This window comes from Aquila chrysaetos, chromosome 11, assembly GCF_900496995.4.
Source record: "Aquila chrysaetos chrysaetos chromosome 11, bAquChr1.4, whole genome shotgun sequence".
Lineage (NCBI taxonomy): Eukaryota > Metazoa > Chordata > Aves > Accipitriformes > Accipitridae > Aquila > Aquila chrysaetos.
The window spans coordinates 11,629,493-11,653,845 of NC_044014.1; the positions used below are offsets into that span (position 1 = coordinate 11,629,493).

Consider the following 24,353-nt stretch of genomic DNA (forward strand, 5'->3'; position numbering starts at 1 on the left):
GGCAGAGAGTAGATTTAAATAACAAAACACGACCAGCTGCCTTCATTTTCTGTCTCCTTTTGTGGCTGGACACCCTCAGTCCGCCTGAAGCTAAACCAAGCCATCACTTCTGAGCCACCGCGTCGCAAGAGCAGAGCTTTGATCAGGGCTCTCCGCTGGGACAAAGAGCGCGAGGGGAACACGCGAGGCCAAAAGCCTGAAGAAAAGGGTTTGTTCCAGAAACGCCACTTGAAAGAGAGCTCTCTGCAAGCAGGGGACAGCTGGGATGGCATTGTGTTCATCTCGGAGAGGGAGAAAACCTGCCTCATCAAAGGCACTTGCCTCGCACCGCCACCATCGTGGTGCGTGTGACATCTCTGTGATTTTAATGACACTAGAAGCACTCAGCGCTGTCTGCAAAGTGGCTCGGTAACGCCAAGTCTCCCGTTTATTATCTCTGCAGGTCATCTCATGGCTCTGCCCAATTCTCGAGATGAAAGGCGATCAGAAACTGCCGGGGCTGGCAAGGACCCTTAAAATCTCACACGACAACCCGTGGCACACCCTGTCCTACAGGACAGCCATCTTTACGAGTTTATACCATGCCTGATGATAATTTGGAATATTCATAAAGCCTCAGCTCCCAGAGTCCTGGGCTTAGGCAAGAAACTTGAATTTGTAGCCCCTGGAAGACTGTAGAGAAAAGCTTCAGGGGAAAAAAACAGCTAGTAAATGAAATTTTTATATCAATCCCCCAGCATTTGCATCCAGATGCTCAATTTTTGAATGCATGCTGCTGACGGCATTGATATGAGTTATAAGGACTCTGCAATTCGAACTCAGTCAACAAGTGCCTGACGAGACAGCCCAGAAAACAGCCTGTTCTCTGGCGGCATCGCACACCGAAGAGCTGCAGGAGCCTGCCCTTTCCCCAGAAAGCAGCCTGGTTTCTCAGCAGAGCCCCGCGAGGAGCCGGGCTGGCCAGGCGAGGGGGGACAGCCTGGGTGCACACTAATGAGCGAGGCTGAAGGCTATCGATCCTCCTCTGACAGATCCCCCTCCGCCAGCCGCCATCCCGGGCAGGCGGCGATGCCCTTTCCGAGGCATGGCAGCGAAGTTCGCATTCAGCACATGTACCGCGAGCGCGTCGCTCGCAAACAAGCTGACCTTTACGGCTGGTTTCAGGTCATTAATTAGGCACGCTGCTTCCATGTTTATACATCTCTTCAGCTCCAGCATCGCTTCCAGTGGCGTGGGGGGAGCTGGGACCACCCTCCCCTGCTGCCTCTCGGGGAGAAGGAGCTGAGAAACGTTCAGGAGGTCTCGGAGCTGCTCACAGCACAGAGCAAATCACATACGGGGAGATAATCTCGGGAAAGAATCGCTATGGTAATAAGGCTGCAAATGCATGTTTTGAACAAGCAACCCCAGGAATCGTTTATTTCCAGAAGAGCAGTGAGATTCTGGCAGGGAAAAAAGTAACAAGAGCTGCTGAAGGATCGAGACTTGCTTTTTGGACAGTCCGGTTCAGAGTTACAGAAGCTGGACAAACCTAAAGCTCGCTCAAGGCATGGCAGGACAGACTCCTGGGGGGGGGGCACACAAAAGGGGCAACCGCTAGAACAAAGTGCAGAAATTATTTCTCAGCAAAGCTTTCAAGAGCAGCTCTGTGCCAACTTGACACAAGCCATCAAAGAGGGGAGCCTTGGTTTGGAGCCGTGGGTGCTCTGCAACTGGAGGTAAACGGCAGTCACAGTTTGCTTCGTGTTAGGAGATCCGTGGTTTGCTCGTTTACACTGATGTCAATATTTGCATATCCATGGCAGGAAGCCCTCGTTGTAGCTGTAGATTTTGATCATGCTACTGGGTATATTTGAATAAATCAAAGCAGGGTGTCTTTCAGGAAGATTTGCTTTAGTAACTGGGCTCCCTTGGGGGTAACGCACCGAAAGCCCGTGGCTTGTGACAACCTGTGGACTAATGACTGAATAGCCCTTCATGGCAGCTTCGAGTTGGCCAATTTTCCTCCAGGCCTTGGGCAAGCTGGCAGAGATGCACTCAAGTCACAAAAAAAAATGTTTTTCCCTTTACTGTGTTAACCCCAGGAAAAAAAACACCATAGGAGCTATCAGGGGAAGAGGCACAGACCTTCTGCAGGCAAACCTGACATTGCTGGGTTTATGATGGTGCCACAGCAAAGTAATACAGCAAGCACACCATCCATTTCCAAGGAGGTGTTTCAAATGCTGTGATTAATATTTTCCTTTTATTTTAAAAATTATTTTTAAAAAAAAATCATCAGAAGTGTGACTGGTCTGGCCACCCCTCCAGCTGCTTTGGGACCTCAGGCACTTTTCCTCCTGCACACTCATTCAAACCCACAGCCCTTCCTTTCCCTGTCTGCCGCTGCACATGCGAGTTTAGGATTTGCTCTTTTCATAGATCTCACAGCAACGGCTTCTGCAGAGCCATGTTTTTCAACAGAGTTTGTCCGGACTCAGCTGCTGGATGTACTTTTCCGAGTTATTTGAATAAAACAGTTGGAAAGGGATAGCTGCGACAGCGGTCTGTGCTAGCACCTAATCCCCTTGCGAGCAGGGATGCTGTCGCTGTATCAGATGTTCAGAGGGGAAAGAAAGGAGGCACACACTGAATATTACTTACGGCGGCAGTTCTTCACTACCTCCCATCTGCAGAGCGCTGGCTCAAATCAGCACAAGATGAATCCTATGTGACCACCTGCTCCTCCGGTGTTAGGTTTTGGTTTTTTTTGCAAACAGCTTGAAAGCTCTGCTTGCCTTTCCTCATTAGCTGCCGTTTGGGTTGCCTGCCCTGTTCGGCAGGATTTTAACTACCAGGTTTGATTGCGCAGCCCTAAACCAACAGCCAAGAGAAACATTTCCATGCTACAGATTGTAGTGTGGCAGCCGGGGGTGAGACTGAGATACGGAGACTGCACTCACACAAGCCTCAGGTTTATTTATTCATTGTTTTCCCTCTTTTGCTTCTGCCTGGTGTCACAGTGGCCTCTGCAACATTAAAGGCTCGTTTCAGCTCTGCAGGAGGAGCAATGCAGAACAAGAAACCTCCCTGTCTGTCTGCATGTCACTGGCCTCGTGCCTTTCAGGCACTTCATGCCTGGGGAGAAGGGGAGAGAGAAATGTGCATTTCCTCTCTGTAGCACCCTCAAGTACATACTGCATGCACGTTTTCCTCTGTGTTGAGCACAGGCAAGCGTGTTTTTATGCAGTCCTATTTTCTTTATACTGTTCCCTATCTGGGAATCCTCCACACTCGCTGCATCCTGCAGCGGGGCCAGGAATAAACACCTGTGGGGCCATCCCTCAGTGCTGGGGAGCAGCTCCATCCTCCTCCCCAGGCTTCCCATCCTGCCAGCTCACAAGATGGATACCACTGAAATTAGCCAATAACAGCAGAAACATAATGAAAAATAAACCAAACAGTCTATGGTTCATTCCTAATATATTACGGGGACCTTCCATACCGCTCACCATCAGTCCCTCGCTCAGGGGGCTAACTCACTGCCTCCCATAAAACCCTTTACCAGACTACACCGGGCTTTTCCATACATATGCGACCATATAGCCAAAACACAGCAAAAACACAGCCAAGTCCTTCCAGCCCTGGCCAGAGCAAGGGAAGGCGATACTCCCCACCCTCTGGCACTGCTCCCTCCCGGAGGTCGCCCACCCACAGCCCTGCTCCTGTGGGTGCTCCTTGATCTGCTCCGGCACAAAGGCAGCCGGCTCCCCCCTGCAGCGATGCCCCAGCGAGCCTTAACGGAGCCAGGAGCATTGCCGTGCTCCCGGAGCCGGGGCCGGCAGGGCACTGCCGTCAGCCGCTCCAGCCAGCCGCAAAGGGAACAGTGCAGAAATGGCCAGAAAGCGTTTTCTCACCAGGTTTTCAGAGGGAGAACGGGTAGTCCTGGGCATGTGGAGAGGCGCCCAGGCCAGCATTCAGAGAGGACAAAGGTTGGGCGCCGCTAACTTTCCTTGTAACCTTCCCTAAACAAAACCAATCAAGTTTCTGCAGCTCAACGAGCTACCTTTCATCAGCAGACCCGGCCCACGTTTAAGGCAAAATTGAGGCTGCCTCACTTTAAAGCATGTAATTTCCCAATGGGAGAGGTCAACATTCAATTACTCAGCTGAGGAGTAACTCCTTCATTCAAGTTCCACTCCCTAAGGTCCGAGCGCGTGTCTCTGCCCTTTCCCTCCCGGTTCTTCACCATCTCCATCGGAGACTGACACAGTGACGCTACCTCTGGGCCAGCGGCTGCAGTCAGCAATATTCATTCAATCCCTCTTCGGAAGGCAGAAGTGCCCCAGGTGAGCTGTAACTCTCCGGTTTGTTGCACATCCCCAGCAAGCTCCTTTGGCACGGCCAGAGCAAAGCTTCCAGAAAAGCAAACAGCTCTGAAAAGAGAGGGTACAACAGAGAGCAGCCAAGCAGGGATTGAGGGCTGCAGTTCCCACCTGGCAAGGTGTGGGTCTCACAGAGGCTTCAGATCATCATGGGAAAAGGGGAGCAGATCACACAGCCCCTTCAGAAAACAGACCACAGCAGGCTGCTACAGCAGGAGACAGCTTTCCACGCACACTTACATCAAGCAGGTTTGCTGTCTCCATTTAACCCAGCTTGCCGTGTCTACATGAATCCAGGGTGGCAGCACTAGAGTTAAAAAGATCAAAGAGCCAGGGTGGCAGCAGCAGTTCTTGAAGGCTGAGCCATATAAAAGGTCCAGGGGATAATTGCCTGAAATTGCTGGGTTCCCAGAAAGCCGAGCACGTCAGCATGGTTTCACAGGGAGGGAGGCCACTGGAGAACGGAGCAAGACTTTTCCGTGTTTTCCCTTATTACTTATTTCACCATCTAGTGGCAAAAGCAAATAACGCTGAGAAGCCATCCAGGAGCTGCAGCGGGCTCTGGAAGGAGACCTCTCCTTGCCCCAGCTTCTCCCAAGTTACCCCCACAGCTGCCTGGGCTGGGGACACACAAGGAGGGCACAGGGCAGCATCCAGCACTGTGGAAGTCCCCCTGTCCTAAACCATGGCCCTGTATACAGACTCCTCCGTGCAGGCTGACTCCCAGCCCAGGACCCTCTGCCCACCCCCCCGCCGCTGTGTCCCTGCTGTCCCCACACCCCAGCTGTAACCCACCGGCTGCTGTAGCTTCTCCCCCCAGGTGCCGGTAACCACCTCCCACCCTCCTGCCCTCCAGCCTCTGCCCAAAAAACCCACCTGGCTCACCCTGGGGAAGTCCCAGCTCCAGCTCCCAGGGGGACAGTAAGCCAAGAGAGCTGCAGAAGAGCAGCACAGGGTAGGGCAAACTCAGGTCTCCCAGTGATCAAACCCAGCTTAGCTAAAGGCGCGGGCTGAGCTAAGCCCCCAGGAAAAAACGTCAGGGTGAGCAGCGTCCTCCTGACTTGAGGCTTTTCCTTCCCCACCTCAGCTGAACCATCTGCCAGGGTTGCGGTGGGTGGAGGAGGAAGGGCGTTGGGAAGGGACAAAAATACCTTCAAGGAAAAACCTTTACTGTGGACTCAGGCGGGTGTTACGAGCACCTGGGGTGCTGGGGAGAGCTTGCCTTCGCCAACTCTCTAGAGGTGCTTTCTCCCCGTGCTGCCCCTTTGCCATCAGGCCGTGTAGAAGGGGAGATTTCCCCCAAGGCCAGGCCCCCCTTTCCCACACCCCGGTCACGATCCATCCCCTTGGACACGGCAGAAATGTTTGCACATGGATCTGCTCCGCGGGGACCTGCCTCCTCCACGGGGGGACTTCCCGAAGAGGAGAGCTCGCAGAGCGGGTACAGCCCCGCGTTTGAACTCCGGCTGGCGGATGGTCCGACACCTTCCCGGCCTGCGTGATGATAGCCAGGTAAGCTGGAAGGTGACAGAAACATTCATCATCTGGCGGGCACAGGAGGGAGGGCTCTTCTCTCCAGAGCCAGGGATTCCATCCTCACGGTGGTTTGCAGATCCTGCATGCAACGTGCCGCAGAGGGAAATCCATCATCGTTACTGCGCTCATTCCCTCGTTGCCTACAATGCAATTATCCCTACGCAGTTTTTTTTTCCTGAGAGGCTCAAATTAAGTTTAAACACCAGCTTTTGATTTATTTGCTTATTCAGCACCATCAGTTGCTTTTCAGCAATATGAAATAGCTCTCTCCCCAGGAAACATTTATCCTATCTGGGAATAGTATACCGAGGGTGGTAATGTGTAATCAGGACAAAGCACTTAGAGAAGGCAGGCTGATATACTAGATGCTGAGAGAAGAGGTATAATATATCTCCACTTGTGCTTTTTCAACTCAGATTTTCCTTTTCCCTGGAAACAGCATAGGTAGCAAGGGAAATTCCTGCCATACAAAATTCAAGAGCAAAATAATCCAAGTCTTGCCCTGAAACGTCACAGAAAACTAAACACATACCAACAAGCATTAATCTCTGGCGCTACAAACAAACCCTCTTCCTTTTTTTTCCCTGAGAAGTCATTTTCAACCCTGCACAGAGCGATGCTGGCAAATTCTTCTGCCAGTTTTGTCTTTGCACTCAGATGAAGGATGCTGCAGGGCAGTGCTCTCATCAGCACAGGATGCAGTCCCCATCCTCACAAGGCTTGATGTCTTTAACACCCTCTGCTACTCCGAGAGTAACCGATGGGAGCTATGGCCGGGGGGAGGAAAAGGAGAAATCTCCACTACTTCATGTACAATTCTGCTATTCAGCCTGTCAGCACCAGTTAAATGCAAGGGCAGAAGTATTGAAAGGGAAAACAAACTTTGTGAGAAACATTGGACCTCCCCTACAGATGGGGAGCATTGAACTAGCCCTGAACTCTTCTTTCCACTTGTTGAGGCCAAGCCATTTGCTGGGTCATAACCGCAAAGAAGTGGAAATTGCTGTACAGCATCCAAGCATTACCGGAGGCGTAGTCCCAGTGCAATCAGACACATCAAGAGGAAAACAGCGCAACCAAAATCTCAAGGCTTAACAGCACCCTTTCAGTTCAGCTAGGCTAAAAATATCCCCCAAATCCTCAGAAAGGCAGCTCATTGCAGATTTCAACTGGCTTTAATCGACAGCCCCTCAAAACTGTTTTGTTGAGGATACCTTTCGCCCTGCCCAGCAGACAGGGTATACGGGAACAACCACCCACCAAGCCAGCCAGGAACCAGGCTCAGGTTTGCTACCGAGGAGGGTTCCCAGTGTCTCCGGGCACTGGAACACCTCGCCAGGCCAGCAAAATCCTCTGGAGTTGAAGTCACTGAAGATCACCGTTGATTCCTCACTACAATCCAATCTCAATTTTCCTTAAGCAGAGCTAGAGACAAGAGTGGTAAAAAGCAGTTGTGGCAACTTCAACAAATATCTTAAGAAAATCTAAATGTTTTAATGTTTCTGGGGAATTAAGTATCTGTATGAAATGAGAATGTCATTTTCTCATTAATATTTCACTAAAAATTTAATTGTGGGAGCACACGGGTTTTCCTAAAGCAAAAGCGATGAGTATTATTAAGCATTACACATATTTCAGAACTCTTTATGGACTGCTAAGTGCTCCGTGTCACTTCAAAAACTAAGACATTCATCCTTATTCCTAAATAGTTTGGAGCAAAGATTGGCCACAGAATTGTCATTTAATCAAAGTTCATTCCTATCCAAGTCTTGACACGTATCCCAAGCCAAATAATTTCTTTGGTAAGTACTCAGACATCAAAACCCTTCACAGGGACTCTGAGACACCATGTGAAAACCTGGCTGGGCTCTATAAACCAAGTGTCCCAGGAGCCAACAGAGAAGCTGCAGAGCAACACACAGCTGTGCCACGTGCAGCAGATCCATCTTTTATATTTCCCTCTCCCAGCCATCTGTTCCCAAATTCTGTTTTTCTCCTGGTGCATCCATTCTACAACAGAACTAGAGAAAAGGGGCTTGTACCCGATACAAAGCGAGTTCGGAAGAACTGGATGCACCAACAGGTATATGGATCGGAAGCCACTGGTCCCACATCATCATTTTGCTCTCCCTGCCCTTCTCCGCTTACTTCAGCTCAGCACAGTGTGAGAAGCACCGGGATGAGGTAACAAGCTGTTTGCAAAAAGAGGGAAATCTGAAGTAGGAGACATGGGAGGCGAGAGCACAAGTGGAGAGGATGAGATCAGATGTGACACTGCAAGAGCTTACAGCGAAAAAACCAGGCACTGCTGGAAAAGCCCCTCCTTCTCACGGAGGATTCTGCTACTTCCAAATACGGTTCTGTTTTAATGTGACATAACCCCACCACCACCAAATTTCAAACGCTTCTTCTCAAGAAGCCGTGGCCTGGCTCCAGCACCATCCATCTGGTGGAGCCACAGACCCAAGAATCTTGGCTCCGCTCTCTCCTGCCTGGCAGGCTGTCCCCGGCGCTGCAGCTGGGTGCGGGCTATCAACAGCACCAACCAGGAGATGCTGGCCGCAGGGGACCCGCTTACCACTTTCCTCAACTTGATTTTAGGGAATTTCCTCCAGTGCCTTTCAGCCCTTCCAGGCAGACCTCCAATTCTGGTGCTGCTGGGAATCCCTCCTGGTCCCCCACACCAGAACCGTACGGTGCTGTCTGACGTGGCTTCTTGGGAGACTGGAAATGCCTAAAAAGAAGGACTTTACTTGGAGAAGATTACAAAGCCTGAAATCAGAGCTGCCTTGTTGACCAGCAGCTCCTTACCTAGCTGAATTTGTTGCCCTCTGCTATGCTGGCAAAGAGAAATGATTTCAGACTTCTCAGCTGCAGCCTCCCATTCAGTTAACGTACTTGGCAAGGACCGAAAAAAGCTGAAGGGCATCCAAAAAACTTGGGTCATAGAGAGAGAAGAGTTTTACTGTGTTACTCTTACCATGGCTGTTTTCAAACAACATTTTAAGATTTTCACGGAAAAATGTATTTTTGTTAAAACTGTCCACGTGAAGTTTGGAAATCACTTCAGGCAGCACAGCTGTAATAATGCAGGACAAAAAGCAAACCAGCTACTACTAGGTCAAGCAAATCAACTACCAAACTACAGCAAATTAAGGATTCATTATGAGTCTCAACAAAGAAATACTTTACCAATAGAAAGGAAAAAGAGGGTGTTGTGGAAAGAGCTTTTAAAAGGGAACACTTGTGTGCAATTTTGCAGATAGCATCTTACTCAGAGGCAGTGGGGTAGATTGATCTCTAAAGACTCTTAAAAGGTTTTGCAGTGGAAAAAAATAGTTGCAAGGCATACAGTCAGATCATTAACTGTGCAGCCCAGGCTGCCAGCTGCTCACTCAAATACTCCAGATGGCTCCTCCTCTAAAACATCATCATTTGATCTTGGTAATCAAATTTTCTCCCACTCTTACAATCCTAAGTGAGGCAAGGCTTGTACGAAGAGATGATGTATTTTATTTGACTGAGATGGATTGCGAAAACACAACAAATTAGCTTTCAAGGCACTCAGCCTCTTCTAGCTGTATCAAAGCTAACCATCTCCAGCCCTTTAACACCTTTTTTCTACTGTTGCCACCACAGACAGTTCAAAGCACCAGCTGTACCCTATAAAGCTGCCCAGCATCCAGATTGTATACAGTATTTGCACACTAAACACTTCAACATACAGTAGGTATCTAAATCCACAACTTCCCACCAGTGGAAAGTAGGACCCGTCACTGGAGCGCAGCATTGGGAGACTCGGTACCCTGAAGGACTTAGGCTGGATTAATTACACAAATGTGTAATCTGTTTGTCTCGCCAGAGTCACGGAAGACACCGTCTGCGCATTTTTCAGACCTTTAATACAGCCTTTAGGACATACGGTGCCAGAAACAAGATATTTTCTTCTCTTTTCACTCAATTAGAGCCAACATGCATGGTTCTTCTGAGGCCAGGCTCATCTGTGGATGCTCACTTCAACCATTTGAACAGAAAGTGGTCATGGCCAGCAAGTTCCTCCCAGTCCCGGTGGCTGCCAAGCGCTGTCTGGCTGACACCGATTATCGGCAGGATGGTACTGGGGCAGGGGGAAATTGCTTTTTCTTTTCCTTGTAAACTATGGGAATTTCTTACATGGTTTTCTGCAAAGGCTTCAAGGAAGAAAATTAAACTCAACCACTGCACTGTCGGTCTTCAACCTCTCTTCCAAAGAAACAACACTAGAAATTTCCCAGTATTTTCAGAAAATGTTGAGCTTTGACAGTTTAAGAAGACCAGTGGAAATATTCAAAAGTCACATCTTCCAAACCTATGCACTCTTACTAGCATGAGCAGAGTATTTTAAATGCTGGCATTATTTAAATCAGCATACTTATGTAAAATTTAATATTAATTTTGTTTCTCATACCTAGTTGCAAGAGATGATGAGAATCAGTTATAGCTAATCAGAGGAAACAATTCATTGTTGCAGCGGGTGGCTGGCATCTGAAGTCTAAACCCCAATCCGATCATTGCCTAGTGGGATTATTCCCCACTGGAGTTTAGCGCTAAACTTCATCACCCACTCAACTTTAATTTTCATAACAGAGCTGTACTTTTATTTCACAAACTAGAAGCACACAAAGAACAAAATAGCTTGCGAAAGGCCACGAATTAGGAAAAAGAATCAGAGCTGGGACTAGAAAACTATGAAGAAAGGCAACAAGAATTACGACGGAATGGAAGAGAAGCTAAGAAACTAGAACTCTATGACTTGAAGAAAAAACACTGCCATTTATGAAAAAACCCTCAAGAGCAGGAAAAAGCAGATGAACAGGAAAAAGCTTGTTCATAAATTTCTCAGAATATAAGAACTAGGAGTCACCAAATGAAATAAGGTGGTGTGGTTTCAAACAAACAAAAGGAAGTACTTTTTCTCCCAGCACATAATTATATTGTAGAATTATTAGATACAGGATGTTGCAGAGGCCAGAAATACAAATAGATTTAGAATTTAAAAAACAAACAAACAAAAAAAGCAGCAAGCACTTTCTTCTGTGAATTTGCCTAATATATCAACGGCTACTAAATGCAGTGATGCAGATGGTGTTTCGTTGTCACAAGCCCTTCAAACTCTGGGTGGTGAGGTGTGAAGCAGTACGCCAGAGGAACTGCATGTCCCTGTTATGTTCCGTACGCATCTGCCACTCAGCCCTGTCGGACTGGGGAGGGATGGTGCGTGGTCCAACACCACGGCACGGGACAGCCACTCTGTGATGAGACTGGCCAATTCCTCAGCTTGTTTTCAGATTGCTGGATCACTTACAGTAACAGGGATCGACTCAACGCACAGACAGACCTTTAGGCAGTTTGATCAGACCCTCTACTGATTTTTATCTCTGCCCTTACATCAGATCTCTGCTGATTCTCAGATTACTGCATGAGTGACTGCTGCACACTACAAGAACCCGTTCCAGTTTAAGTTATCAGCTATACCAAGTACACGAGTGCCCTCCTCGTCATCATCGTATCCAAACTGGTGAGGCCCTTCTATTCTAACTTCAAAGGATACTAGCATTTTTTTTGTTTGTAGGACATGATGTAAGCATGACCGTCTTGAAAGACTGTCTATCATAATGACCTTTACAGAGTTAAAAGACATCGGTTTAGAGCTGTGTCATGTCAGCTTGGCAATATTGTCTTTTATTAAATCAGAAGTTTAAATGCCCTTGTCTGTCTTTTAGGCGCCAGAATTCTATACCTACTTTAATTTTGTTGTTGTTGAAATGCATTTTGCACTAAAATCCAAGATTTATTTTCCCTTTCAGAGAGAAAGGGTTTTGTTTTCTTTTTTACTATATGCCCTACTGTACAATAACAAAATGAAAATAAAAGATTTTACCAACATTTGCTTTATAAAAGGTGTCCAATCTACATGACTGAGTAAAGCAGTTACTATCATGCAACTTTTCAAGTTTCCTGTAATTACTCTACATGAAAATCTATATTTTACTTGAGCTCTTTTGAAGAGTGATGAGTATATAATAAGAAAGCAGTTCGTGATAATCTGGGGCGCTGCAAAAGTTACATCCAAGTTAATGTTAGACTAGAAATACTAGAAAACTTTCAAAAGACTCAGTGGCAGCTTATTTACAAATATACTATTTATAATGAATGCATTGATACAGAATGACTCTTATAAAAAAGCAAGGCAATCTTTTATATAGACATAACAATCAACATTACAATAATTCAGATTAAAAGTACATTTTTGTAGACTGTTTACACTCTTGTTTAGCTTTTAACCACAAAATTAGCGTGGTCTGGTATTTTTCCACAGCAAAAGTCCTGTGCAGTCCTGGATAAGACCTAAACATCAGAATAATAAAACATAATTTTCTGATCTTTGCTAACATAAAACCAAAAACCATTTGTAGATACTATTGTTTGTTTGTAATTGTCCTTACTGTGCCTTGAAGTTTGTGTTGTGCAAATTACTGCCAACTGCACATTTCTAATGTCTAATTAGAAGCTATTCCAGCATGCCAATTTCATACAACCGAGGTGTGATACTGACTATATGAAAATTCTTAGTTGCATCCAGATATGAAGACTCCCCTCAGATGGGTTTGTATTGGTACAGAAATTTAATTTATTTGGGGGTTTAAAAAAAAAAAAGGGGGGGGGGGGGAGAAATAACCTCTCAAAGTTTTCTAATTGTTAAATAAAAGCTATTTTTCAAACTCCCAGGATTAAAGATGATACTTGAATTCCAGGTGACACAATGGGTTTCAGCGCTAACCAGCTAGACAGTCTGAGTACTAATTTACTAAATCATGTACATGAGCAAACACAACCTTCAAGAAGTCTGAACATGCACTTTCTCACACAACATTAGCAAAAGATGGACAAAACTGCAAAGAAAACCTAAATCCGAGAGGCACTGAAGCAAATATTCTACAACCCAAATCTCTTTCTAAAAAGGGTGTATAAATTTCAAAGTTTCCAATAGCATCTGGCAAACTGAAAAGTGCCAATTACATAACTGTGTGACCCAACTTTACAAGCAGCATTTCCATTGCATTTATACTAGACAACTTTGGTGACGAACTTAAATATGGGACAGCCAGAGACAGAACTTTAACTCCTTATACTAAAAGAAAACATTTTTGCAAAGAATTACCAAACAACTTTCTATTTAGTGAATTTAAATGCAGTATGTGACCAACACGAGTCACAACTGCAGTTATTTCTTCTTTTCATTGTTTAACAAATCCCTAATCTGCTTTACACCTTAACAGACTTCCATAATACTATAGAGTCTATAGTACAGTAATTTAGCTTGTTAAATCAAGGCATGATTCAGGATAGTGTCTTTATGGGGCATGTGTATATGTACATATTCTTATGTACATAAGCACAGACACATATAAAATTGATATTTTGTCTATGGGCAAGCAATTAAGGTAATGATTTTCACTCAAAGTAAAGATTGTCACACTTTTCAATAACCCTTCTAAATTATTTCCCCCAGTGTGGCAAGGGGGATAAATATTTAATACAAGTTATCTGGGAATCACCTGTTTCTCCATCATGTTTTCAAAGATGCCATAAAGAATTAATTTCTCCACCTTGTCTATGCTTTCATACATACATAGATACACATATACATATATGTATACATACTTGGCCGGATGAAGTTCTTTCCATTCATACTTTGATTAGGCCAAACAAAATTCTTAAAACACCTATAAGACAGCATGTGTGTCCATCTGAATGTCATCAGGCATTAAATACAATTTAGAAACCGCACCAGTTAACAATCCAGCATCCTGGGAAATGCAAGTCTGTTATGTCAGGATGTAAGACTGTTTTGAATGATCAAAACAGCTGGATTTATACGGATCTGTGTATGGATTTGGATATAAATCCATGTATGTACTATACGGATTTATATGCATCTATTCCCAATCCATGCCCCACATTTAATACTTAAACTTTTGGATAATTTTAAAGAACTTTTCAAATTCTTTGACTTGATTTCTCCTGTACCAGAACTTCTCTCACTGCTTTTATTCAAATCTCTCTTTAGACACTGAAAAAATAAGCATTCACCTCAGAATGTATAAAATTAAACTCCTAAAACAGGGCTCAGGATTATCTGGCATTGCAACAACCATACTAGTACAAAGATAGTTTGAAAAAATATCCTGTTTTTAATATAGTAATGAATTAAAACATAGCTTTATTTATTCCTATAAGTGTAATGAAAAGAATAGTTTGTTTTTAAGCGAGTGTAACGAGCACTATTTTGGTAGCCAACTTCTCCACAAGAATTTATGTGAGAGAGGGTCAGCTCCAATCATACAGTCATTAACCATGTACCTTAACAAGGTGAATAATCAACATATTTACAAACTAAACAAATTCAATCCCGTCAACTCTTATAAAAATGGGATTGAGGAGCAGACAGGGAATGAGACCAATGCTTGAGAACACAAGGGGTCGCCACTTTTGTTTTAAGGAACCATATTAATCAAACCAGTTTCCTCTAGTGACCTGAGGGCACAAATACGGATTTAGCAGTATATTCAGAAGTTAGATTACAGTCTTGATACTAAGCATTTCAGCATCTTCATATTTTAACACCTTAATGCTGAGAAAGATTAACTTCAGGCAGAACTGTAAGGAACTAGCCTTTTATAAACTAAAGAAAGTCTAAACTGAAAAGCTACAGTAGATGTAAAAAAAAAAAGGGGGGGGAGGGGACAGAGAGACAGAGCGTGTGAGAAAGAACAGAACATTACTTAGTAAAATCCAGTGACATCTACAATAGTTTTACAGCATGTTTAAGCCCTCTAAGGTTTTATATCTCCACCTGCCTTCCATTAAAACTTACTCCTTGTTAATGAAAAGACGTACGACAAAACAGAATGCAAATAGATCAAGGCAATACGTCTAAGTAAGCATGCCTGGAAGCCAGAAATAATATTCCCCAAACTTCTGCATGTGAAATAGATTTCCCATGGCATCGATTGATTTGATTTTGTTCAAGAGGTACAGTCCTGTAAGTCACACTACCCCAGCAGCAATTCCAATGACTATAAACTGGACAGTTCTTGAGTAACTGTGGAATGTAACCGCCTCGAGTTCCTACCCTCCTGAAAAAGGACAACTGGCCCTACAAGTGCAGCAATAGTGTAAGTCTCCCTGAAGCATCTTCTGCCTTTTAAACAACCAATAAAGTCATGATAAAACTGAATGTCCACTACTTACAGTGTTTCTCTTGAGCTACCAACATCTATGCACAAATGAAAAAGGTGCCTCTTTTTTAATAGATCGGTTTAATACTGAAACAGATAGGATGAAGTTAAAAAAGAATAATCAAGATACTGAACTGAATATTTTGAAGCAAGTGCCCCAGCTGTGGGGAAAAGTGCATTTAGTTCAGCAGCAAAACAGCACAGTGTGAAGATATTGTGCTTGGACACGGAAGTTCCATAATGGAAGGAGGTACAAGGCAAGTCAAGATATAAAACCATAGTACATTGTTAACCAATCTTAAAACTTACATATATTGCAGTGTTTAAAAGTAAGACACATTCATTTATTGTACAAGGACTATAAGGAATCCTTAAAATTGCCTGCTGTAGTTTATGACTCAACATTGTAATAAAAATGTACATATATATTATTTCCTTGCCACTTAACTGTACTGTTAGACCTCATGGACTCGTTACTTCACAAAATGAAAACCGCTCTTCACTGAGTATACTCAATGTTTTTACCAATCTGAAAAGGTTTACTTGTGCTAGAAAAGACCAACCGCAAAAGGCTCAGTTCAGATATGTTATGCCTGCAACTGATAACTCAGGGAAGCAAGACTTAAAGGAATTCAAGCTTTTTTTTTCTTTTCTTTTTGTTTTGACTGCATCCTTTTCACCTGCCAGTTGTTCTGATGAGTATATGTTTTTAGTATACAAACCGGTTGATAAAAATTCATCAGCAGAGGCATATAAATTCTAGATATGATTGATTAAAACAGAGCAAATCAGAATAAAACAAAATCCAGTGATTTACTCTGACTGTAAACAATATAAAAACACCATTTGCTTCAAATCTCAAAATAAGTTAAAAGAAAATCCCAACCTCAGGACACATGACCCTTTCAGGTTTTGACACAAAAAAAAAAAAAAAAAAAAAAAAAAAAAAGAGGGAGGAAAACAGAAAAGTTCATTATATAAAGGTTACACATTTCTCTTAACTGAAAGTAAATCTAAGCAAAACTATTTTTGTCCCTTAAATTTAAACTTTGAGTTCATTGGCAATTGCTTTAAATGAACTGGCATTTTCAGATTATTCAGACATTCCATCAAATTCAGCAAAGAAAACTTAGACAAGCATTTTTACAGAATAAAAAAAATCTAAATGGCTATGATTCCTCTATTAGCAGAAACACATAATGCAGTCTTAAATTTGCCTTTTTATATTATTTATATATTTTTATATATATATATAATATAATATAAACCACATATATTATATTATATATACATATACAGACAATTACAACATTAATGCAGTTTGTGTTTTGTACAGTGTATTGGACAATCCGATTAGCATCAGACCATGGCACGATATGGTCCCTGCATCTTTAGGAACTGAATGATGAAGGAGGGTCCTCCTGCAACAATCTGAGGTGGAAGGTGGCTGAGCGGGCAGTTCTCAATACTCATTATTGACAGTTTGCTGCAAAGAGCCAGCTCAAAGGGAAGGCTGTGCAGATTGGGGTTGTCATTCAAATACAGTTCTTCCAGATTCTCCAGTGTACCTGGTTAAAATAAAATAATACAAAGTAGTATTTTTTTTGATTCATGCAGTTTATAACTTCTAGACAGAAGGTCTAAGTCCACTTGAAGATTCTTTACTATATAGAATTTTGAGTCAGTGACTCATCCAAGCTCCTGTTTTCAAGCACAGCAAGTTTTCTGTTCACTGGTACCCAAGCAAGAACCAATTTGCTTTAGCTTCCCGTAAAAATATCCACTACTACAGCTCCTTTAGATAACAACTGAACTGAGAATACACAGAGTCAGATAACTGAGAGGGACTTCACCATAACTGTTTAGCCAAGTGCTTTGCAACTGCAGGCAACATTGAATAGCTATCTAGTTAGAAGGGCCTAGAAAATATTTATAGCATACAGTTTCTATTATTTCTTTAAAAATATCTATGCCATACATTTATGTAATTAGAACCCATATATTAAAGACCTGAAGCTGTAACTGTAATGTGCTACAGGAAGAAAGCAGGAGAGATCTCTGCACAGCAGTGAATTTATTAAATGGAACAAACCTGTGTGAAATTTTTTTCCTGAATTCAAATTTTACGACTTGCCTCTACTACAGATACTGCAATAGATTAACCAGAAGCTGGAAGACAAAGTAATTTCTTCTTTCTTAAGACTTCCATTCCTCCCCAGCAATAAAATATCAAAATTAATCCATATCTTTGAAATATACTCCAAGCATACAATGCCTCCTCAAAACATTCCCCGTTTTCCAAACTTATATACCATAAACATCTCCTTTAACCTAAAAGACTATTTAATCTTTTACAAAAGAAAGCAGTAGTCAGGGCTCAAGGCATGGAAAACCAACAAAAAGGAAAGGCTACAGAAGAAATAATGAGAAATAGCCCATAGCATGATAGATGAAGCAGTCACCTCTAAAAATAGTTAACTATTCTCTAAGCTGTTAAGACAAGCAGCTTTAATAACCAAATTGTACTCCTACAATAGTATTTGCAGTGTGCTTACTGATTTTAATTCCACAGCATCCAAACTCTCTCCACTAACTTATGAACTAAACTACGAAGCTTCAGATTTAGATTGTTTTAGGCTCTTCTCACACTGAGGCACATACAAGATGAGCAGAAGCTGTAATGGCTTATCACTAAAGATGCTGGGAGAGACAGACCACGCCTTCCCCATCTGCACATCACTGTTTCTGACCACGTTTTGCTTTCTGTAGCTTGTCCCATCATTTTTTCCTCCATAATAAGCTCTAACTTCAAGATTTTAACTTAAGTGCTCAGCATCATGCTCCAGACCAACTATGTCCTCTGGACCAACTATAAAAGAAACATGGGCTTTCATTTTCAGATGCTCTGAATCCCACTTACTCTGAATGTCTCAAGTAGACAAAAAGAATCCTATTCCTCCCTTCTTTCTGTAGATTTTCTCCACTTCCTTTGCTTATCTCATCAAGGTAAAAAACAATATGATGGTCTATAAAGAGAAGTGTGTGCAGAGGAACTATCAGCAGAAACATTTGCTTCAGCTGTCTACACCTTACACAAGGTTTTTGTCTACACCATGGAATTAGAGTAGGACCAGTACACCTCCTTTCTCTTTCCAAGAATAGGTTTATGAAGTTGAGTGATTGATCACACGCAAATTGTGGGAGAATCTGGAGAGAAAAGGAATCTCAACATTCCAAGTTAATGTGTGTTCGGCAGCTTTCTGCAGAAGAACTGGAAAAAGCTAGACCATTCGTTTCACTACACTTTGGCAAGATAAAGATCATATGCTATACTGCTGTTCCTGTGGCACATGCTTCACATCAGGTTCTATGTATCTAGAAGTTTCAAATTAGTTTTGTGGCTTCTAGTCACAAACACAGTAGATGCCTATCTTATGTGTCAGTAACTGCTTTGGCTCAGGCACACTGCATAAAACCAGAAAAAGGGATCTTACCAATTTCCTCAGGAAGGTGTGTGAGAAGATTCTCTCCAAGCCCAAGGTGTGTCAGATTGGTAAGGTGACCAATACCTCTGGGAAGGGTGGTCAACTGATTATTAGTCAGAACCAATTTCTAAGGGAAAAAAAACACATTTTTAAAAATTAACTTAATGGCTTTTGCTTTGAATGACAGCAAGTAACAAGATACATAACTGATAAACTGATGGGTTCTACTCTCTAGCATTTGAACAAAAAAATTTGTACCCTTCAACAACATTTCAGACCTCTATTAAGCACCACTAAACGTAAAAATAAAATAGTGCATCATAAAACACGTGCCTAAATATAAAAGCTTTCATGAACATGAGTGAAATCAGAGGCTATTCCTGTGGCAGTATTATGGTACAACAGTTAAACTCTTCAAAATTTGTTTATTCAATATTAACTGATAAATCTGGGGAAGAATTAGTGGGGACAGATTGTGGATGAAGTTGCACAAGATTCTTAACTTTTGGTTCTATGTCCAGTCCCAAATAGTTTCCCTCATCAAACTAGCTGTAATTAAATCAGCACAGTGTAAATAAAGGACGCAAGATGTTTATCTTAGCCAATTATTGTTTCACCTGCAGATCCTTGAGGTAAGCTATTTCATTTGGCAAGGATTCCAGTTTGTTTTCCTCTAGATCTAACTCTCGGAGTTTCCGTAGATTTCCAATTCCATGGGGAAGTTTCTTTAGTAGATTGTTTGACAAGATAAGAACCTAAAAAAAAACCCCACAACCAAACACACAGAATTTCAGCAACATAGTAAGTAAATAACAAATTAAGACAGGATCTTTTATATTTTCAAGTAATGAAGTCCAAGATTAGCCTATATTTAAATTATAGAAGCAAACTAAAAAGAAAAAAAAATCAAATCAGTGATTAATCATTTTTTAAGTCTTTAATGATACAAATACATAAATTTGACAGAATTCTTTCAAATATTATTTTACATAATAATAGATGCAGAGCAAAAACGAAGAACACCTTATTTCTTCAAATGCCCAAAGAAAAACACTTTCCTCCTGTTCTTCCCTATCGTTTCGTTATGCTATCGTTAGAGCTATCTCATAATCATGTTTTACATTATTTGCTGTGCTTGCCGAGTCCTCCTTAAAAAGCTTAATACTTCCTCTTCTCCCTGCGTCCCTTTGTTTAGGAGCAGCAGCAAGTAAACATACAGATCAGAGCACCCAAACAGAACACTGCATAGGTATCCACTGGCTTACCAAAATGCTCTCCTATCACACACCCACCCCTACTACAGTGTTATCCTCTTGTTTTTCTCCCCCTCTCTAAGTTGAATTATAAATACCCTAGGTTCAAGAAATGTATCCTTATTTGCAATGTCAATTAACAGAGTTATTCATTATATCACAAGCAAGTTAACAGGGGTTACACTAGTATACCATTTTTCCTCCAGAGAAGTCTTGCAGTTCTTAGTAGCAGTCAAGCCTCACAACAACACAGTGAGTAGTAAGGTAATTAATTACTGATTAAACAATGCTATTATCTAGTTATTTAACAAGGTACACTGAAACACAAGGATGTGAAAGAGTACCCAGTGTGGACCCTCATCCTAGCCACACACAACTCCCTGCTAAGCCAGCCAAGGTTTCAAACGCCTGGCTTCTACCTATCCCAATGCTCACTAACTTCATGTAACGTGGAAACACCAAAGGCAGGAACAGAATAGAAAACAAGGCTAAAATCAAAATGAATAAAAGCCAAAGTCTTAGCATTAGTACAAGCAGTATTTCGCTGGCTTTCCTTTATGCACTACGATATACACAGAATGATAAGAATAGTAACGTTTTAATCGCATATCAAGAAACAAAGGCAGGAACAGAAAATATTACCTACATGCAACGCAGCTGACTTAGCACTGCTGTGGGAACGTTCACTTTTGTGTAAACACTGGCCAAATAGTTCTTTGTATTTGATTCTTTAATTACAGAGAAAAATACTGCTAACGGGTCATGCAGCTCTCCAGCTTCAGCAGCCGGCAGACCACCGGCAAATCCAGTTGTTAGAGGTTACTAACTTCCCAATCACATCAATCACAGCCTTAACTTAAAGGGAACTGGGCCACTGAACAGCTATTACTCTGCCATATAATTTTTGCTCCAAATACAAGAGTTATTAATTATTCAGAGCAGCAGTCACACTGGAAATCTGCAATTTCAAATACGCTATTTGCTATTGCACTTGAACAGATTTTTCCCAGCAGCTCACAGAGGCTACGAGGACCCCTCAGCTGCCCAAAAAAGCCCCTCTACCTTTATGTCCCTCCAAAGCAATTAAGTTTGTCTCTGCTGATGGTACCTTGGGAAACAGGACTAGGGGACACAACAGGTTTAGTACACAGTTTCAACCTACGAGTTCTTCCCCCCACAAAGGCTGAGAATTCCAACACAGCTGCCTACAAGGTTCACAGAGCTACATTCAAGCCACCTCTGGCTGTAGACCATTTCATTACATTTTTCTGATCCCTGCCGTTTCCATGTGGGTCTCTCCAGGAATCGAGCTGAGTTCAGTGCCATTGCATTTACAACACTAACTTTCTGTTGAGAAAAGTTTTCCTTCTACATAGTTAAAAATATACAGGTACTTAGCCCTTTGTGCACACTCATCTAGACCCTGAAGAACAACATTCAAAAAGCTGTTGACAATAACCATAAACAGATGCAACACATTTAATTAAATAGCATACATACACATACTTATTTGGCTTTATTTGACCCCAAAGTAATATTACTTAAACCTGAAGTAGAGAATGCCTGTTTGCAGGGGTTCACTTAGCTGTTCATTTATACTCTTCTCACCTCAAGAGAAACAAGCCCAGATACATCCTCAGGGATTTTTGTGAGCTGATTAGTCGCTAAGTTCAGTTCTACCATACTAGTCCAAGTCCCGAAGTCCAAGGGGAGAGAGGTCAGCTGATTGTCCTGTGATTTAACATATCAAACATTTAGAGTCTGCACTTGCAAGAAATTGGCAAGGCATCTGAGAGATTAAACAAACTGCTTACAAAATACTTCATAACAAAACAGTCGATAATTAAAACAGAAGAATAAAATGTTGATAATTGGCCAAATATTTTCTAAATTCCTCCAAATAATAAGCAGTCCCAAACAGAGTTACAGAATTGACTCTGTGTTACTAATATGAACTGAAGTGGAAATATTAGAAGTACATAATTCTCAAGATTTCATGTGTCCCAGTAGTTAAAACTTTTTTTCTGTCCCTTCTTTGCTGAATACAATGGACGGTGGGAAAAAAAAAGAACAGAAAATTCACCATAACTTACAAAGCTGCTATCAGCAATGCTGGAATCCTAAAAATATATGGAGTTTGGGAAAAAAACAAAACAAAACCAAAAAAAACTACAAACACCCCAAAAAAAAAATCCCACCACCACCCCCAAAAAAACCAAGGGGAAAAAAAAAAACCAAAAACACACCAAACATACCACAAAGGAAATACACCTTAATGGCTCAGAGTAAAAGCATCTGAAATTAATCTGAACATCTTACTGCTCAAAATGTTGCTACAAAATTTGATCTAGACAGACACCACAAAATCTAAAAAAAACAGGTCATACAAAGTCCTGGTAAACATGCAAAATTAGAAATGGGTACATGATAAAAAATGGTCTTAATGCAAACTGAGAAACCATTTGTGCCAAAAGATATTCTAAAACAGTAGCTGAGCTTAGCTACTGCCCAAACATTATTTATTTTTTTAAAATAATTTAAGAACTTGAAACCAACCCATTCAAAGAAAAACATCACCTCTTTTCCCTAGTTCTCTTCACTCTAAGTGTACGTCACCCAGACTTAAAGGTTCTCTTTCTGTGTTCTACAACTACCGCCAAAAGGCTCCAAACTTAAGTTTTGAAAGAATATATTCTAAAAAAGATATTTTACATAATTTTGTTTATAATCTAAACTGTAACAGTGGCGGGGGGGGATAAGCTACTCCACATGCTCGTGTCCCATGTGAATATTCAAGAACTTTGCAACCAACTTTCTTATTTTCATTGTTCAAACTCGAGAAAATATGACAAAAGCTTAACTAACAAAAGTAAAGACAAATCAATAACATCTTGATAGTACATTTTTAAACTAATACAGAATTGTTTCTATATGTTACAGCAGCAGTATCCACTTCAGCATGATAAATTCACTCCCTCTATCATGAAGTTTGCCAGAATTCACAGAGCAGCAAACAGTGCTCCTCATTGATTTTATACACAGTAGCATGTTTCTGTGCCTCACCTTCATGTTCAGCTTACTTAATACTTTAGCTCTAGAGAAAATTCCAAAGGGGATTTTATTGATGCGGTTGTGTTCCATATTGAGAGAGTAGATTGTGGAGAACTGGGACGGGCCACCCACGGGATAGGACTGGAAGCAGTTCCTGGCCAGTGTTAAACTAGTCAGTTTGACAAGGCTGGATAAAAGACCCTGTAGAGAGAAGAAAACCACCCAGGAACTTAGGACAGATTTATTTGAATACATCTCTTTTCCTCATGGGTCTAATTAGAAATGTTTTTCCCCCTCAAGTCCATCCCCTAAATAAGTGTTGCAACACACAAACCAGTGTTAAATTTGATAAAACTTCCATCAGCAACAATCTCTGCTCACGATCTTCAGCCTTTACCTTATTTCCCCCTTACTCCTTACATACTGACAGATACAAAAAAAGCAAACATATCACATTTAAAAGCACAAGTTTAGGAGGTTTTGTAACTCTTTTCTCCTCTGAAAGGAATTTTTTTAGTAACACATTGGGCATTAATAATACATCTTGGGCAGCTCTGAAGAGCACAGGGGCAGCGGTTGGCAGGCGCAATCAGCAGCGCGTCCATCCTGAACAGCGGTCCTGCCTTCAGCCAATGCCACCCAACTACCGCTCACTCAATTTTGATGCCTGCTCACAGTTGAGAGTGGGGCCCAAAGAAGCATCAACTGTATGCACCATTTTTCAAACAAGCATTTGATACTTCCAGTACAAACCTTTGTTAATTTAACAAAAATCCATATTGTGATCACATCTGGTAGAAGTTTCCTCTTAGGCTGTAACAGTTTCAGATAATCAGACAGGACAGAGAAAAAGAATGGGAAGGGAAGGGTTTGGAAATCCCAGGTTTTTTTCCTGTTTTCAAAATATTCCTAAATAGTTACTACTCCACTTTTTTTTTTTTTTTCCTTTCTTTCTTTTTTCTCTTAAGAATTGAAAAGCAAGAAGCCTGGAGTTAAACTGGATAGCAATGGTTGTCCATTGAATCCTGAGTCTCATTTCACTTTGCAATCTAATTAGATTCTAAAATCTCAGCAGCGCAGATCTCAGAGTTTATCTGTTAGTTATGTGCCAAGCATGTTGCTGGAACTGTGGGGATGAATAATGAGATTTAAATTACTGCTGAAGTGTCACCTTTGCTTATTACTATGCCAACTTGAATTCAGCCCTATTTGCTTAAGTATTACAGAAATTGGAGATTTATGCATAGCATTACATACCATAAATAATGCAACATCTGCAATCAGGAATGAGTGATAACAAGATAATGATTCCAACCATATTCCTAATGTCAGTATTTTTGGATTGCAATTGCAGTGCTATATTCACTGTAAAAGGTTTAAGAA

The 24,353-nt window shown here is 42.0% G+C and overlaps 1 protein-coding gene and 1 long non-coding RNA gene across 5 annotated transcripts in view; both read right to left on the reverse strand.

Moving 5' to 3' along the window:
• Positions 1 to 2,934: 2,934 nt before the first annotated feature.
• On the reverse strand, positions 2,935 to 5,380 carry LOC115348571. The gene is made up of 3 exons (XR_003925857.2): positions 5,241 to 5,380; positions 4,262 to 4,415; positions 2,935 to 3,117 (listed from the first exon to the last, which is right to left on the reverse strand). It is a non-coding gene; the product is annotated as an uncharacterized LOC115348571 (long non-coding RNA).
• A 6,684-nt stretch (positions 5,381 to 12,064) lies between these two features.
• SHOC2 (SHOC2 leucine rich repeat scaffold protein) overlaps positions 12,065 to 24,353 on the reverse strand; it is a 70,699-nt gene continuing 58,410 nt past the window's right edge. For all 4 annotated transcript variants that reach the window (XM_030030626.2, XM_030030625.2, XM_030030628.2 and 1 more), the window contains exons 5-9: positions 22,983 to 23,171; positions 21,528 to 21,650; positions 19,284 to 19,421; positions 18,676 to 18,793; positions 12,065 to 16,749 (exon numbers count right to left, since the gene is read on the reverse strand). In XM_030030626.2, the coding sequence (XP_029886486.1) occupies positions 16,541 to 16,749; positions 18,676 to 18,793; positions 19,284 to 19,421; positions 21,528 to 21,650; positions 22,983 to 23,171 (777 nt within the window). In that variant the 3' untranslated portion in view covers positions 12,065 to 16,540. The remainder of the gene's footprint in view (positions 16,750 to 18,675; positions 18,794 to 19,283; positions 19,422 to 21,527; positions 21,651 to 22,982; positions 23,172 to 24,353) is intronic.